Source organism: Neovison vison, chromosome 11 (genome assembly GCF_020171115.1).
Source record: "Neovison vison isolate M4711 chromosome 11, ASM_NN_V1, whole genome shotgun sequence".
In the NCBI taxonomy this organism is placed as follows: Eukaryota; Metazoa; Chordata; class Mammalia; order Carnivora; family Mustelidae; genus Neogale; species Neogale vison.
This window is the reverse complement of record NC_058101.1, coordinates 18,235,523-18,254,571: the sequence shown is the minus strand read 5'-3', so window position 1 is coordinate 18,254,571 and position 19,049 is coordinate 18,235,523. Positions and strand designations below refer to the sequence as shown.

The 19,049-nt window shown below is 37.5% G+C and overlaps 1 protein-coding gene across 14 annotated transcripts in view; it reads left to right on the top strand.

Moving 5' to 3' along the window:
- Nucleotides 1–19,049, top strand: part of ADGRL3 (adhesion G protein-coupled receptor L3) — a 793,594-nt gene that overhangs the window by 656,017 nt on the left and 118,528 nt on the right. For 11 of the 14 annotated variants that reach the window (XM_044268179.1, XM_044268166.1, XM_044268170.1 and 8 more), the window contains 2 exons: nt 6,853–7,038; nt 10,042–10,080. In XM_044268179.1, coding sequence (XP_044124114.1) covers nt 6,853–7,038; nt 10,042–10,080 — 225 coding nt within the window. The remainder of the gene's footprint in view (nt 1–6,852; nt 7,039–10,041; nt 10,081–19,049) is intronic. The other 3 variants (XM_044268169.1, XM_044268168.1, XM_044268167.1) reach the window with 1 other exon arrangement.

Sequence of the window (19,049 nt, the reverse complement as noted above, 5' to 3'; positions counted from 1 at the left end):
GGCTCAGAATAACATCCCAAATTCACCATGTAGAGCAGAGAGCAGGTTGGAGGAGGGTGGAAAGTGGCCTTGAACCAAGAACTGGAAAGTATAATTCTCAGCTTTGCACTCCCCTTCTCTCATTCCTCCTCCTTTCCCCATCCTGTTCTCCTTTCTCCTTGCACTGCCATGACCCCTTCTTCCTTCTCCTTGCCCCAGCCCCTCTGCTCTGCTCTGAACTTCCCCCTCTTTTTCTGAGAGAGTGTTTATGGTCACGTTGAAAAATTAAAGTAAAATGGCTCTTTTTCATGATTCATTCCTTCCGTCTTTCCACTTCCATCGTCCTGTGAACTTAAATTTTTAAAATGAAAAACACTTTTTACGCCCTCTGAAAGCATAGGTGAGAAAAGAAAGGAGGGAGTGATTTTCTGGAAACAGTGTATTCCTCCTCAAGAGTTCAATGAGTGAACGCATCCTGGAATGGGACGTGCCTTCTTTATGACTTCATAGTTTTTCTGGGGAATTGCTGAGGGCTTTCGAGGAAAGAATATCCCTGGTCACAGTCTCTGCATCGATATACCATGGGGAGGGTCATTCCTTTCATTATCAATAATACTGTGCACGCACTGTGTGTTTGGCACCAGTAGACAGCAAGTATACACAAATAAATGGATCAGGATGAAATTTGAAGAAGCAAATTACATTTTCATGTTTGTTAATAAAAAACGAGTACTGCTTCCCTACTCCCATCCCTGCCATCAGGCCAGGAGGGAGGAAGAAAACAGTCAGAGAATCTTGATGGCTTCTGATTCACAAATGAATGCAGGCCACTTACATACTGGTGAAATTATAGATTAAATTTTGGGTGGTGGTGAAGAGCGGGTTACATTTTATTAGAGACAATGTAAGCCTCTAAAGTCAGAATTTCACGAAGAAATTTATTACAAACTAGCCAGAATAGTTGGATAAGGATGAGATTTAATAAAAAGCACAATTTATACAGAGAGAAAAAGGCAAGTTATACGCAAAGGGGCCTTTGCCCCAGTAATAGAGAGGGAGGAGGTAGAGAGAAAAATTGGTAGGTATTTGCATGGAAGAATGGGTGGGTGGATGTTAGGATGGATGGATGGTTAGAAGGAAAGGCAGGTTTAAAGATAAATGGATGGGTAGAAAGACAGATTGGTCTTCTGGAAAAAGCCAGCAAATTTACTTTAGAGCTGGGGCTCCTCAATCATATGCAGCAAAATATCCTATTTTCTCACCTTAATTACTGCTTACTAAAATATAGTCTCCAGCTTCAGCTTGATCTCAGATTACACCAGATTTTCAAAAGGGAGTTTATATTTTCTATGTTGCATACCTTTAAAGAGCTTATTGCACTTTAAAATCCCTCCAGTCTTCTGCAATTTAAAAATCTTTGAAATTACAGTTTTGAATAGCTTCCATATTTCTTTGCATATGAAGTGAGTTATGCTTCCTACTTCATTACCTGGTTCAACTGTTACATGGAAAAGAAATGCGTGAACTGTCACTGGAAAGCAGTCTTTCTATTTCTAGCAAACTGAAGTGTCTTGTCTTTTGTTTGTTCACAAGCTACTGACCATTTTGAGATAAGTAGAGTTTTTCCTGCATTTTCTAAAGACGTGAAGATCCAGAATTGTTGGGATTTTACAGTATAAAATAAACCCATTTTCTTCTAGGGAAGACTAGGTTGAATCTTATAACCCAGATTTTAATTTCTCCCTTCTTTTAATCTCCGCAGAGCTAATATGGAATGAAAGCAAATTGCTTCTTAATTTTTCAGAGATTGGTAGGCTTCCTAGGACTTCGGGCTTATTTAACTGACTTTCAATTGCGAGATAGAACCATTTAATTGTTTATATTCCTTCTTGACTCTGATTTATAGCAAAATAACATAAGTAGATCTTTCAAAGAAATGATAGCTATATACTTAAACACTATGAAAAACTCCTTCATGAATTGTTTTGGCACCCAATTAATGTTTGATGCAATAATCTCATGCAATGTCAAAACATTTCAGAGAAAATTGTTTTCACATGTGTCAAAATTTGAAATGTAAATAGTATCCATCTCTGTCATAATTATTATCTTTAAAGCTGCAGGGTTCCCCTCCCACCCCCCTTCAAGTCCTGAAAATAATCCTGCCATTTCAATACAGGCATTAATTTACTAATCCTCATAGAACTCGTAAGATTTCTCAGTGTGCATGTGGCTTATTTCTAAGAAAGAAGGTTAGTAGAATGTAGTGCAAGAAATGTTAAAGAACAGACATGTTCATTAGGTCTGTAAGCGAGGATATGCAGAGTAACATTATTTCAACACAGTTTCAAGTGTATCTGTTGTGTAGAAGTAAAGATCATTGTGATCTGACTGCTGTGGTGAGAGAAAAAGAGCAATTACAAAGGCAATAGAGTAGCCTCTGGATGCCACTGGAAAAAATACGGTCAGAGAAGGCCTGGTCTGGAAAGGCCAACTTTGAGCTAGGAATATTGAGGTCGCAATGGCTGTTGGAGAAACAGTTAATGGTACCTACCACCTTCGAGTCCCTCTCCTTCCTTCCCCTCCCATAGCCAATCGGACAGTAGGCCTGTCGCTGTACTTATAAACCTCTCCCAAATCAGGCCACTTTTCACCACTGCTACCCTAATCCAACACAGCTTCTGCTGCTGGAGTCTCTTAGCAAGGTCCCTTTCATCCTCTGGAACTTTCCAGTCCGTTCTCCTGAGTTGATTTGAAATACAACTCTGATTAAACCACTCCTGTTTGGGCTCTTAGCACCTTCCCTTGCTCTTAGCGCGTTCCCAAAATCTTCATCATGACTTCTGAAGGGGACTGCTTAATCTGCCCCTTACTCACCTCTCCAGCGGCCTAAATCCCACTTAAAGCCCCCTTTGTGCAGTTCCTCTAGGACCTGTGCCCCTCCCTCCTAAAAGTGTCCTCTCTGCCTAGGGGCTTCCCCTACCTCCCAACCCAATTCCCTTTCCATTCCATTTCATAGTCAACATTATTCCCTGGAAAAGCCTTTCTTAAATTATTTCCTAACTTCAGACACTAGTATTGCACTCAACAAAATTAAAATTAAATAATTCTTTAGTTAATTTATTAAAAACCCTTTCTATTGCTAGTATGTAAGCTCCTTTTTGGGGGGGACCCTTTTTATTCAGTATTGGAGCCTCAGACTTTAGCCCAGTGCTATTAGAAATTCACTTGTTAAGGGCACCTGGGTGGTTCAGTTGGTTAAGCTTCTGCCTTTGGCTCAGGTCATGACTCCAGGATCCTGGGTTTGCGCCCCACCAGGCATCTCTGCTGCTCCCCCTGCTCGTGCTCTTTTGCTTTCTCTCTGTCAAATAAATGAAATCTTTTGGGGCGCCTGGGTGGCTTAAAGCCTCTGCCTTCTGCTCAGGTCATGATCCCAGGGTCCTGGGATCGAGCCCCACATCGGGCTCTCTGCTCAGCAGGGAGCCTGCTTCCCCCTCTCTCTCTGCCTGCCTCTCTGCCTACTTGTGATCTCTGTCTGTCAAATAAATAAATAAAATCTTTTTTAAAATAAATAAATAAAATCTTTAAAAAAATTTTTTTAAAAAGTAAAGAAAAAAATACATCGTAATAAAGACATAGAAAAAAACAATATAACAACAAAACAAAGGTTATAGAACAATTATACAGAACAATGATTAACAGAGTAAAACCATAAAATTCCATAAATATATTCATTATTATAAGAATAACATAGATGGAGGGCTCCTGGGTGGCTCAGTCATTAACCGTCTGCCTTCGGCTCAGGTCATGATCCTGTAGTCCCGGGATGAGCCCCGCATTCAAGCTCCCTGCTCCTCGGGAAGTTTGCTTCTCCCTCTCCCACTTACCCTGCTTGTGTCCCCTCTCTTGCTGTGTCTCTCTCTCTATCAAATAAATAAATAAATAAATAATCTTTTTTTAAAAAATAGCATAGATGGAAACTACAACAAATGCCAGCACACTAAAATCATGAATTGATTAAAAGACTATCCCCTTGGAAAATTGTAGGCATTCCAGCTAATGGATATTCATACACACAGGGAAGAGTTTTTCAAACTTACCAAGCACTTCTATCATGTGTTTAGACTTACTGAATGGAGTACTGAATTTGAATACTTAGCGAATACTAGCATCTCACTGATTTAATTAATGAATACCAAATTACATAAATCATTCACTGGTTATTAGATGGCCAGTAAGCATCCTTAAACTGTATGTAAAATTAAAATGTATGGGTTATAATCACATTTGTGTTTCTCGCTTGGGGACCACTTAAAAGTACTTTCATGAGGGCACCTAGATGGCTCAGTTGGTTAAGCAAATGCCTTCGGTTCAGGTCGTGATCCTGGAGTCCCAGGATTGAGTCCCGCAACAAGCTCCCTGCTTGGCACGGAGTCTGCTTCTCCCTCTGACCCTCCCCCTTCTCATGCTCTTTCTCTATCATTCTCTCTCTCTCTCAAATAAATAAATAAAATCTTAAAAAAGAAAAAAAAAAGTGTGCTTTTCCATAGCACCCCTTTAAAAAAAAAAGTACTCCTGACCTGTCAGTGGACCATGAATGCTCTTTTGATCTACATTGACTTTGTTACGTACTTATCCTTGAACCCTATAATGTATCCCATTTGGTTTTTAGGTATCTTAGGTATGTAGTCCTTGACCATATTTTACAAATTTGTTAAAGTTAGTGCGAGTGTTTTCTATTCTAAGGATTTCTAAAAAGTACTGATTATATAGTAAATACTTTAACATATTCTTCTTGTAATATCTAAACATTATAGTAAAGATTTTTCCTTTGATTCCCATCTTTCAAACTTCGTTCTGTGTGCTTAAATATATATAAAATAAACACATAAAATATCATGCTTTATGTATTGTACTTCTTTTTCATATGCTACTATTGCTTTGCATTTTTATTTCATGACTACCATGCCAATAGATATTAGCATATATAAATAGTTTTTATACTTGCATTTATTTTGACTCTACAGAGCATGTTGAAAATTGATGTTAACAATTGATCTTCTTTATACATTTAAGCTGTTGTACAATATTCCATGGTATGTGTATATATGAGAAGTTTTCTTTAATTCATAATCCATTTTGTTTTCTATTATAACCAAGCTAGAATGAACATGTTTGAACATTTCTTTTTTACATCTCTGGGATTATTTTATTTCTTATGGTTGAAATTGATAACAAAAATCACTCAATTTTATAGTCTTCACATTTCAAAATTTAATGGACACTCATAATTTGTTCCAGAGGGTTATACAGGTATACACCTGTTAGTAGTTTCTGATGGTGATAGACATTTCCACAAATCCTTGCCAACATTTTCTTACTAAAGTTTTTTTTGCTCTTATTTTGGATTTTCTGTATACTTGAGGATGAGATTATTAATGATTTAGCTTTCTGATAGCCCTAATTTATTTATTTGTTTCTTTAGCATTCAATTCCACTAAAAACATGTATTAAGTATCCGTTAGAAGATACTGAGAACCTTTGTGACTAAGAGTCTTAGTCATGCTCCAACACGTTAGGAAGATAGCGAACTTTTCTCTGTTTGACCCTAAATTTTATATTGGACTGTGCTTTAAAAAAAGAAAAAAAAGGGGGGGGGGAAGGAAAAAAAATTTCCTAAAGATAACACTGTTATATATTTATGTTATTATAGGGAAAAATATCCCTATTCTCTCATTACCCAAAGCTGTCAAATTTATTCATATGAGCATGGGCTATTATTAGTCTTTGTCTTTTCTAAATCTTTGGAGTGTTGACAATTTGATATATTCTTTTTTTTTTTTTTTTTTGAAGATTTTATGTATTTATTTGACAGAGAGTAACACAGCCAGAGAAGGGAACACAAGCAGAGGAAGTGAGAGAGGGAGAAGCAGGCTTCCCACTGAGGAGGCAGCCCAATGCAGGGCTCTATCTCAGGACTGTGGGACCATGGCCTGAGCAGAAGGCAGATGCCTAACGACTGAGGCACCCAGGCACCCCAATTTGATATTTTCTTATAGAGCATACTTGAAAAATCAGCATGTAGCTTCTAAAAAGGAAGATGCTAGAAACAGCAATTATTTGCTACTAGTTCAATGGGATCAAACTCTCTTACTTGCTTAATAAGAAAATGAAGACCCTTTGAAAACCAGAGATTGTATTTAGGGTAAAATTTTCACAGAGCTTAGCAGTCAGTTAGTGCCCTTTGCGTACTAAATACTAATTTAAGCACAATGGAAAATCTGTGCTTGCCTCTAAGAACTTAGAATATAGCTGCAGAGTCACAACACAAATTCACCAGTATTGGATTTAAAAACTCACAGAGAGGGGCGTCTGGGTGGCTCAGTGGGTTAAAGCCTCTGCCTTGTGCTCAGGTCATGATTCCAGGGTCCTGGGATAGAGCCCTGCATTGGGCTCCCTGCTCAGCAGGGAGCCTGCCCACCCCCTTCTCTGCCTGCCTCTCTGCCTACGTGTGATCTCTAGCTGTCAAATAAATAAATAAATAATCTTGGGGGGGGGGAACTCACAGAGAAATCATAGGGCAAACCTTAGATTTGACCACTCACATGGATAATTGAGGTGAGAACAATTTTCAGAAGTAAGATTCATCAGGGAGGAGCTTCTTAAAGCTGTGAGTTTCAAGTTAGGTATTGTAGGAAAAAAAATGGATTAATAGGAAAACTCAGGGAACATACTCCAGGTGAAGATAGAGCTTAATACCTATTTCTTGGCTTGGTGATTGTAATTCCTGTGCAAAAATCAATCGTTCACAGAGACCAATGAAGTCACTTAACGAAGATCTCTTTCCTTTTTATTCCATTTTCAAAACTGCAGTTGAAATCTGGAGAGACCGCTGCCAACATTGCTAGAGAGCTGGCTGAACAAACAAGAAATCATCTGAATGCTGGAGACATCACCTCCTCAGTCCGAGCAATGGACCAGCTGGTGGGCCTCCTGGATGTGCAGCTCCGGAACCTGACCCCAGGAGGAAAAGACAGTGCCGCCCGGAGCTTGAACAAGGTAAGGACTTTGCACATATAGATCTTCAAAGTTGTAGTGAAATCAGGGAAACTGCACTGGTTAATTTTTCTCTTTCTCTAAAATCAGATCATTCTAAAGAGCATCACTAATTATATTCAATCTGCTTCATTCTTTTATTATAATGGGGACCATATTTGGCCTCTCATCTAAAGACACAATAAGGGATAATCTCTGTCCTTATATTTTTTTGAATTTACAATTCTGTTTTCTTTGGTGTTTACTGTTTTGAGTGCTAAATTCTGGCGAGGTCAATATGAGGAAATTAAATGTATTTTGTTTCTTTTTTTTCCTTTTGAACTTTTATATCAAAATAATTAAAATAAATGTCTAATCAATAAGTAGAAGTTTAGAAAATGGCAACAACGAGAAAGAATATTAGCAATTCATTAAAGATGTTTAAAAGTGAAATAATTTAATCTAATTAATATTACCCTTAAAAACTCATAGGACAAGTAATTAGGTTTTAATTTATATTTCCTTTTGATAGTTAAGTTTACTTAGATTTTACTTCACTATGTTAACATAGGTTTAATTGTATGGCAGCAAATTTGAATTGTAAATAATGAAAATAATTCATATTTTTAAATTTCAGAGAAGATACATTTTTATATTCTTATTTATACTTACAAGTATACAATACATACTTATATGCGATATAAACATATATAACCATTTTATGTTTACTGTATATAACCTATCCACTATAAAAGCAATTTATTTAAATAAATATGTAAAGTATATTTTCATATTTTTAAGGAATATAATTTATTCCTTATAAGATCACATGGCAAATTGACTCCACGATGAAAAGATACTAGGGTTGCTACATCAATTGGCATGTGTTCCCTGAAAGGTATTTGTGTAGCAGAAGTGACCAGTTTCTGAAACTGGATTTTAAGGCCTTCAATGTCATAATAGTCCTCCTACTTTAAAAAGCAAGAATTTGGCAGTAACAGACACGTCCTCTAAGGAATTCACTAAATGAATGTTCCCCTTTAGAATGAAAAATGACTTTTGAGAGTGGTCTTTTAATATGTTAAGGTTTTTTTCATGTCTCATTAGACTAAGAGTCTCACTGAGCAAGACAGAAGAAATTTTTCAAATAATGATGGTTTGATGCAGGAAAGCCTGACGTTTTATCTGCCAAATACGGTTTTTCCTGCAATTTCATCCTCAGAAAACAGATTCAGTTTTATCTAGTAGATCTAAATTATTATTAAAGGTTTTTTTTTCATGCTGAGCGTAAAGGAGTTATTTTTGTCACTTATGCCCCTGATAGAATCACAACCAAGTCCCTGATAAAATGTAATCCACAGCTGCCTATGTAATCTGGACATGCTGTGATTTTAATGTGTTATTACCCAGGCTGACTGGATGCTATTAACAAATATTGCCGTCAGCTATTGTTATCCTAATGTACTGGAAGTAATAATTTCTATTAATGTTACATATCCATAGCATAACTGGTGATAGCAATACTTTGTATCTTTATTTAAAAATGGTGTTGATGTCTGACAATATCAGGTAAAGCTGGCGATTAATGTCACATTCTAACTGGCTACAGCTAATCAGCTTGCCTACTCTGAATATCAAATAACTACATAATGGGCAAATTTTCCATTTGTGAAGCTTTTTAATGCTTTCCTTTGTTTCCCATTTGGCTCTTTTCAATTGTTTATATAATGTGGTTTGTCATATGTTAATTTGCATGATGGGGTAGGAGATCGGAGGGCAAAGGTTATTCATGTGCTCCCTGGCTTGCTCTCATTTCCTGCGGTTCCCACTGTTTCCTAAAGCGGTTATAACCCATCAGATTTGCAGAAGTCAACTTGGTACAAATCAATTGAACTCCACATTGAAATTCTGAAGGGTTTAGAGTCCTGCAAAACCAAGATGCGAGTCAGTGATCCAAATGACAGCGTTGGCAATTTACTTGCACTCATTCCTCACTTAATTCTTTAGAGGAGTAACTGCTCTGTGCTCATTGAAGACTGCATGAATTAAAGTTGGGAGAGTATTAGCCACACAAAAGGCATCAGAGTAACTGCTTTAAACCTGGGTCATTTTCTCCTTCAACAATCAAGGCTACTGAAGGAAAAAAAAAAAAATAGGGAAGAGGAAGAAAATCACAACCCATGAAATTTTGTGTCATTTATTCAAACAGGGCAATTAAACTTATTACTTATTTATTTTATCGTCAGAAAAAAAAAATGTTTGGGATTGAATAGGAGTTGTTTTGCCCACAAAAACATCATGCTGTTTGCAAACAAATAAACAAAAACAGGCTTCTTATCCCAAAGAAGTTTCTAAAATATACAAGGATTTTTGTTGTTGTTGTTGTTTGTGTTTTTTTGGTCAAAACTGTGAAAAGGAATTATTCAAGACATAAAAGCAGTGATAAATCAAAAGATTAATCACATTCTTCTAATCAGAAGTTACTTATCTGTTGGTATTTTTCCCTTGGAACCAAATAATCATAATGAATGGGCACTTCTATTTTTCCGATAAACAAAATTTCTTGTGTTTGAACATACGGTTTGTGGTGCATATTAACCATCTATATAATCTTGAAACCACAAACAATGTGGGTTCCAAATTTTTGATACAGTTTACTTAACTTCTTATGTCTTCATTTGTGGCTCATGAATTAACAACTAACCTGATGTGCAATGAATCATTTCAAACGACTGAAGCATAATGGTATTCACTAATTTCTACCAAATTTATTCCACGATTTCCTCCATCATTAACAACTTCATACCATCCCGTTTTCATTGGGTTGCTCTGAAAGGGTGCTGGCAACTAGTTTTCAAGCCGTTGCTCACATTTTGCTGCTGCTTTAGCTTTCATTCTCTTCTAGAAAGTAGTGCACAACAAAATAAGGTGTTTTGTGTAGATGTGTTCTTTTATTTTTCTTGTTTTCTTCTGTCACTAACTTGTTTTTTCTATTCTGTGTTTAATCTGCTGTCTTAATGGATTCAGCTTCAGAAAAGAGAGCGCTCTTGCAGAGCCTATGTCCAGGTACTTTCTGCGTTTTTATAAATGTGTTAAGTTGTTGAATTGTCTCTGTTGGTGGTACCATGTATGGGCATCGGATAGATCAATGATAATGTACCCTGTTGAGCTAAAGGGATTTCAGGGAGGGCATGGAGGGTGGGAAGAGAGAGACATGTTGCAAGGGTATGTGCTGAAAATAAATTTGGCAGCGCGCACGCTCTGTCATGCAAAATGAACACAGACCGACAAGGAGGGGCAACTTGGTATGTGACAATTTTGATCACAACTAAAAGGTGAGTTGGGTGTAATATGTAAATCTCTCATTTCTTCATAGAGGTGTGTAGGAAAACATTTTGTTAATACATTGGGTCAGTTAATAGTGAATGGCAAATCATTCAGAAATGACATTGAATGAAAATCCTGTAAGTCAAAGAATAGTCCAGAATACTTGGAATATCATGCTTCTGTACCAAAATGTTCAACCCATGCTGGGACTCTCTTACTTTCCCACTCACTGTAAACATTTTAGTCCTGATACAAATGTAATTTTTCTCCAGTTAACATGTTGCAATTTGTTTCTAAGCAGGATAGAAACCATTCCTGTGTTTATGGGTTCTGTGTGAAAAGAATCCCAGAAACAACCTTTATAGGTATTTTTATAAGGCAGAGATGCAGGAAGGCAGTGTAGAGGTGGAAAAAATTTTCCTTTTTCCCCACTAAGTTCTTTGGCTGGTCTAGTGATTAAATTGACATAAGACAGATTGACAGGAGGAAAACAAATTTTTAATTCCATATGTACAGGAATCCCCAAAAGATACGAGACTCAAGGGCAGTCAGACAGTTGAGGCTTAAATATCACCCTGAGCTAAGAAATGAGAGAGGGGCCTGGGTTTCAAAAAAGAAGAGGGAGAATACTTTACATCAGATATTAGATAATATATATTTTACTTTATAAATTAATGGATCTTTGTGTGTAAGAAACATTCCATTGTTTTTGTTTTATTTTCTCCTAAGTCTTTGGGAATTACATATTTATGTATATATATACATAAATATATATGTATATGAAAACCTATCCTCTTGGTATGTGCAGTAGATACAGAAGTTGAAGTATTCTTCAACAATGAAGGCTGAAGATCATTTTTGAGCAATATGTGGGTTGTTTTTTATTACAATCTATGCTATCCCCTTAATGGGGCCTTGGAGATAATTAGCCTTTCGGTATTTAAATCTATGAAATGCATGGTCATTCAAACATGAATCTCTGATGGAAAATTAATAGCACAGTTTATTCAATGGCTGATTTCCTGGTGTTATAATTGACTGTCTGTGAATAAATGTTTCAGCTATTGACTAAACATCTGATAAGACCAGATACAAACAGAATATTTGTGAAGAAGAAATGCTCTGCTCACTAAGACATGGCATTACTTCTATTCGTTGTAATGTAGATTATTACTCTGTGAAATTCTAGGGTGAATAATACTTTAAACTTTAGTCTATTAGAATTTTAAAGACTTGCCTAATGTCCCTAGTGTTTTCTATGTTTGGAGCACATTCTCAGCTATTTATGAAATAGGTCTAAGATATACTGGAAGTGCTTTATGTATTAAATTTTTTAAAAAATATAATTATGTAGGAATCGTGAGATTCTTAAAAAAATGTGGCCTTTCCATTGGTACACATAATGATTCTTAGAGGTTTGATTTTTGACCATCAAATTCACTTAGCTTTTAATGATTTAGAAGTACACTGTCTATTCTATGAATTGTCTAGATCCAACTTTCCTACATTTGTTTATTTCTTACTTCCTACATTTGTTTCTTTCACCAAAGAAGCATAGTAAAATCTGGACCAGCATCTAACAGCCATGATCATTGTTAACTGATCTATATAGGTGAACAAGAGGTGGTTGCTTTGATAATTTAAATAATATGTGAATGCCCTAATACTCATTACCCATTATGCCTGCACCTCCAAAATTGTAACAAAAAACAAACAATTGGGTCCAATATTTTTTTCATTTAGTTTTAATTTAGATTACACTAAAATCTTAGTTTACTATCAAAAGATAGAAACTGATATGAGTCATAGTAAAAAAAAAAAATCATTACCATGTCAAGCAAAACAAATATTTTCATTTAAGAAGAGAGTGTTACATTTTATGCCAGAGAAGACAAATAAGGTTTGTGTTAAATAGATATATTAAATAACTACTATGATGTCATGTATAAATAGAAGGTACTTTAAAGAGGAACATGAGTTAGCTGGAGAGATGAGGTGACTGGCCCAAGGTCACACATGAGCACCCATGGCACCAATACTGCTATTCTAACGTGCCTCCAGTGCTTTCCCAACATCCACAATGATTTATTATTAAGAATAAATGCAGTTATTAGGCAGTAATAATGTAGCCATCACCATGGGAGGCAGTTTGCATAAATTATTATTTAATACCCACAACAATCCTATGATATAATTATTGCTATTTTTAACTTAAAATAGAGAAAATGAGGCCTGGGGGAATTAAATGACTTTCACAAGATCATACAATGGAAATTGAGGGGGTCCTGAATTCAAAGCTAGGACTTCGTGACTCAGAATCTCATGCTCCAAATTCCTAGGATACCACTGTTACAGAACTGACTTCATTATTTAGAGTTAGGAGTTGGGATATATCTTCTGGTTTACGTTTATTGATTTATTTTACTATATTTTAGGGATGGTATAAACTAGTTTTTTCCTTTCCTTTTTGTTTGAGAGTTCAAATGCCTGTATAGTAATCATTTTTGTACTGTTGATGAAGCACAAATACATAATTTGCTTTGAGGGCCTTTCAGAGAACTCTGTGATCAAAAAATTGCCTTATTAATGGGGGGGGGGAAGCAATTAGAAAATACTGTAACTCTCTGTTAAAGGAGCTCTATCAAAATATTTTCCAGAGCGACGGCATCATTTTGCATGTCCAACCAACAGCGCATGAAGGGTTTAGTTCCTTCCCCTCCTCGGTAACACTTGTTATGCTCTGTCTTTTTTGATAACAGCCGTTCTAGTACAGGTGAATTGTCCAGTCCTTAGCTCCAGTCATGGAGTGGGGGCAGGGCCAGGGAGCAGCGTCCAGGGACCAGTGCAAAGTCGTACGGCTCCAAAACGAGATGCACCGTTTTCATGAGACTCTGGGAGGGGGGCACGACCTCAAACCACTTAAGAACAACCGCTTTCCTGTTCTGTAAATGTTACCAGAACTTAGATTTACATTTTTTTCCCTCATTTTTTAAGTAGTTCTCCTCGTTATCAGGAAATATTAAGAATTACTGGCATTCATTCTTCACGGCTTTAAAAGCAGGACGTTTTCCTATTAAAGAAATACATGTTTTTAAATTTTTATCAGCCATTCCTTTTGTTCTCCAGATCTCAGAGGCAGCATATGCTCCCTGGAGAGTCTGTAGTCAGCCTTTCTTAATGGAAGCTGTTAGTACATAGAGTCACCCCTATGAATCTTTTGAGTCATTCTTTGGAATCGGCTATTATCTACACCATCAGGTTGAGAACTGATCAGAAAAAAATGGTAAATAGATGCAAATGAATGAACACACACACACACACACACACACACACATCCCTGGTCTCCTTCCTTCCTCTCCTCCTCCTTCACCTTCTCCTCCTCTGCCTTCTTCTTCTCCTTCTTCTTCAGAGGCGCATGGTCTGTGTTCTTTCAAGCTTACTCAGTATCTGCAGGCACCTGGGTGGCTCAGCCGGTTAAGCATCTGCTTTCAGCTCAGGTCGAAATCTCAGGGTCCTGGGATGAAGCCCTGGGTCTGGCTCCAGGCTCAGCGGGGAGTGTGCTTCTCCCTCTGCCCCTCTGTTTATTTCAGTTTGGAACTGTGATTTCTGCACTGCTTATTTACTAATTTAGCTTGTTTGTTTTACCTTCATTATCCACTAGAGATCTCTATCCTAGGCATCAGCCTGAAAAAACGGGATCTCTCTACAACTATGAAAAAACACCACGTGTTAGTTAACAACAGAAACATTCAGGAATTAATAGTTGAGCACAGGGGCCCAATAGCCTTATCGACACTGGGAATACAACAATGTCCATAATAGGCAAACCCTGCTCTCCCTCCTAGGGTAAACACTCTAGGGACAGAATATAAATAATACTGTAAGTATCCCAAAAATATGGCCTATGAGATTACAATAAATACTGAGAAAAAGAAAGCAAGAAATGCATCACTGAGGTGATAGTTGAGCAAAACCCTGAAGAAGGAAGGAGTGAAGCTTGCCCCTAGGCAGGAAAAAAACACTAATAGAGAGACAGTTCCTGAGGTCGAAATAAGCCCGCGGTGGTGTTCCAGAAGCCCAGTGCAGCTGGTGTGCTGTAGAAGAGAAGAGGGTCACAGGGCATGCATCTGCGGGATGGCAAGGGCCCAGATCTGACAGAGCATTGCAAGGACTCTGGCGTTTATTCCCAGAGACACCGTAAGCCACTCGAGGTTTCTGAGCAGAGTGATGACATGAACTAATCTGTTTTAAAAAAGTGAAGCATAGGTTATTGCAGGAAAACTAAGGGCTGAAACCCAGGGTGACCAAGGACAATAATGGACAAACAGAATAGGAGTGTGAGACGCTGACATAATTACTCAGGTTCGGGAATTTATTTATTTATTTATTTATTTATTTATTTATTTTCTGGTAAGTGTAACAAACAGGACTTGCTAGAGGTTGGATGTGACATGTCAGAGGACGGGGAGTCAAACATGACAGAAAGTGTATCACAGGAGCAACCCGAAGGATGAAGTCACAATTGAGATGGTCTGTCTCTGACCAAGTTGGGACGCGCACACCAAGGGCTTCAACTCTGGGCCATGTCCCCTTTGAGATCCCTCTTCTCAGGCAATGCAGATGTCACGTGTGCGGTCAGATGTACAAGCATGAAGTTCAGCTCAGAGGTCAGGCTAGAAAGAGTCATTTGGCAACCGTGGACTCCCAGTGGCATTGGCAGCCTATGTGCTTGATGACAGGGGAATGCACGTAGGGAAAGGAGAGAAAAGAATCTAGGACTGAGCCCCAGGACATGATCCCACTCGAAGGGGTCAGGGAGAAGAGAAAGCAAGGAAAAGCCAAAGAGCGGCCTAGAGGAGCAAGGAAGACCTGCCGAGCCTGGCCTTCGAGGGTCCTCCGAGGGTCCGGTTTCACAGACGAGGAAGCCATGCCGAAGGCAGCTGACTCTGCTCAGAAATGCTGAAGCAGCTTTTCAATGATGAGAAGGAATGTCAACTTTTGCTTAATTTAAAAAATTTTAATTTAATTTTAAATGTAATTAAAAAAAAAATCCCAGAGCCCATATAGCTATATTATGGTATGGACTGTCAAAACATTTTACCTCTTCCTTTCATTTCTGGGCCTTTCATGCAGACTTTCTGTGAACCCAAGTTCCTACTTGCACCTTTGACAAAGCGCAAATTGAATTATGCCCGTTTTACTTGTCTGCCTTTGGTGCCTAAGACAAGAAGGATTCTAACCTCCATTTATGCTGCTAGGAAGAAATTAATGAGTATTTTCAAGTTCCTTGTTTGGTCACTTAATTGGCTGTGTGACAAAGAGCTTCGTGGTGCTTGTCAAACACTTTTGGAGTCCTCTAATGATTTGTGCTTGGCCTGACTTGTGATACTATTCTGTGTGGCCTGTCAGGCTGGATATCCTTGTTAAAGTGGCTAGAATAAATTGGGTAGTGGTGTGCATACAATGTAGTATATTAACTACAGCAACAGGGAGTACTTTCAAGAGATTTCGATGTTTGCCCATAAGCATCAAAGCCAACCCAAACTTTCATTTAATATAATTAAAAGGACATCTGAAAGTAGTTTGAATCACAGCAGGTTCTTGAGGTTTGGTAACCCTTTGTTAAAACCCTGTGAACTTAATATATTTCACAGCTTGATAAATCTGCACTTGATTTGTGTCAGTAAGAGAGAAAATATAAATCTGCACCCTGTGTGTTGCGGGTGCCCGGAACCTATTGCTAAAAGACATTGAGATCAAAGAAAGTGACTTCCATCTACCAAACCACCAGAGTGGTTTTCTTTACATAAAGAAGTCCTAAGAATTCTGTCCGGTAAGTTGTCGTCCTGAAATGCTGTTATAAAGCCATCGTTGAATCAAAAGACAGTAAAACCGTATGTCACGTATGCAGGGTGACTTATACGGGTCATGATTTAACTTGGACAGGTCAGTTCTCTATTAGAACCCTAATAATTAAAAAACCTCTACAGGACGATGGCAGATATTGATGATGGAGATCCTACTCTGACGTGCAAAGAACATCATTCTGGGAATCTCTCAGAATTCCTGTGGTGACTGTGTCAGGTCAAGCGGTGAGGGCTGCTTTCCAGAGTCATTTCCGACTCTTCCATTTTGCACATTTCCTATAAATAAACAAAATGTTCCAGCCGTTCTTTGTATATACATGGTTTATGAATGCTTCAGGAAGTAATTCTTATGAGGGTTAAAAAAAAAAAAACCTTCTGTTTTTAAATAAAATATTTTCATCCAAAGCAAGTAATTCTTATGAGGGTTAAAAAAAAAAAAAACCTTCTGTTTTTAAATAAAATATTTTCATCCAAAGCAAAAATATTCTCTCACTTCTCTTCACCAAGCTGCATTCTCGCTTGTTATTTTTTAATCAGAGCCTGGGTCATTACCTAACTTTAAAATTGTTAATTTAAAATTATTTATAATGCATCCTTGCTTTCTGAAGGGTTTACCTGCAGAAAGGTTTTTGTGTACATAGAATATAAATGGATATTATATCTGTGCAAACACAAAAAGAATACACATCAATTTACTTTGTTATTTCTTTAGTATCTTTATGATCACATAAGCAAACCAGAAGGAAAAAGATATTAAAAATAGCATTGCGGATTTAAAATCCTACTTTCTGAAGTTATCATTACCTTTTCTGGTGCAGGTCAGAAAAGAAATGAAAGTTTTAAGGTGTAATTTGCAGCAAAGCAGTTGCCTGATGACTTGGAACCAAACAAATGATTTTTTTAGTACTGCTCCCAACAGAGTTATAATTTTCATATTTTCCTTTATCTAATGTACGAATTTTATACAGCTAGTAGTAACAAAAACTTAACTAGGTAGCTTAAGTAAACCAGGGCTTTATTCACATGCATGAAAAAGAAATGCAGACAATATAGTTAGTCCAGGATTAGCATGAAAATTCCACTTGAGAAACCAAGGCTTCCTCTTTTTTTCTATTCTATTATCTTTAACATGAGGACTTCCATCCTCAACATGAGACAATGACTTAGGCTCCAGTCATCTCTTCATGCTAATCTCTACACTGAAGAAGGAGAAGGACAAGTAACTAAAAGATTAATCTCTTTTTAGAATGTTCCAGAAGATGCATAGGTGGGCAGTGTCCAGTGATTCTGTGTCTAAGTAAGGGAGTGTTATTGGGCAGCTAACATTTTTAGAGGCAACCAAAAATACTTCTTTTTCTCATGTGATGGTACATATTGATATCTTCATCCAGTTTTGATATAATAACCTACCATAGATTTAAAACCGTATAGGGTTACTTTTGAACTCTAACTACCAATTAAAATTCTCTTTTGATGATTCTGTTAGTTATGGTTTTGGGCAATCATTTTGTTAAAAAGGTTATTTCAAGGGGTGCTCAGTGGGTTAAAGCCTCTGCCTTCAGTTCGGGTCAAGATCCCAGGGTCCTGGGATTGATCCCTGCATCAGGCTCTCTGTTCAGCAGGGAGCCTGCTTCCTCCTCTCTCTCTCTGCCTGCCTCTCTGCCTACTTGTGGTCTCTCTCTCTGTCAAATAAATAAATGAAATCTTTAAAAAAAATTATATAAGCTTGCAGTCCTAACTGCTTCAAGCCTTCATTTTTCCTCTATAAGTTCCTATATGCACATAAAAATATTAATTAAAAGTGTAATGCTTTTTTTCTGTTTATCTTATGGTTTAATTCTCAGGTCCTGGCATTAAATCAGTATATACCCTAAGCAGGTAGAGTAGAGGGAAGGTTTTTCCTTCCTTACCAGCCTTCTGTAGACCTTTTAAATTGATTCCATTCAAGTACCTTGCACTCAAAATAGGCACCCTCTATCTTTTAATGAACAAAAATTTGCTTCTCTTTGTTTCCACTTTAAATAAGTGCCACCTGGTTGCCGGCACTCAAATTCTGTGCACTGCATTTATTTTCCTTACCAACTGACTTTAATTAGTCAACAAATTTTTAAAATTGCCTGTGGAATCCCAACTTTTCTTCATCCCCAGAGTCTGTACAGATTTGAACCCTGGTTCTGCCCTAAGTTACTTAATTAACCTTTAGCAAGTTACTTCACTTTTTCTTAGATTTCCCCCTGCAAGATGAGGATATTCATTTCCACCTCATTTAGTTATTGTCAAAATTAAAGGAGTTGACGAATAAAGCATTCAGATGAGAGTTGAGAACATACTCAATACATATATTTTTAAATGTTTATTGATGTATTTATTTATTTGAGAGTGAGAGAGCATGAGCAGGAGGGGCAGAGGGAAAGGAAGAGAGAATCTTAAGCAGACTCCATCTCAGTGCAGAGCCTGCTGTGGGGCTCGATCTCACAACCCTGAGGTCATGACCTGAGCCTGAACCAAGAGTCGGGTGCTTAACTGACTGCACCACCCAGTTATTGGGCTCCAGTATTCCATGCATATTAACCATTGCAATGTATATCACTCCTCTTTAAGTTTTTCAGTGACTTCTTAGGGTTTTTAAGAAGAATCGTACATATCAAACATGGTTTGCAAACTTCTTTGGAAACTAGTCTTCACTCACTATCTTGCCACTGAACCCATTGTACTCTTCTCTGCCGTAGGAATCCTTTTCAGTTCCTGGGAGGTGTTTGTTCTGTTTCCCATCCACATCTATATGTACATGCCTTACCTTTTGCCTCTTTGGCCAATGTTGAATTTAAGCTTGGAATTCTA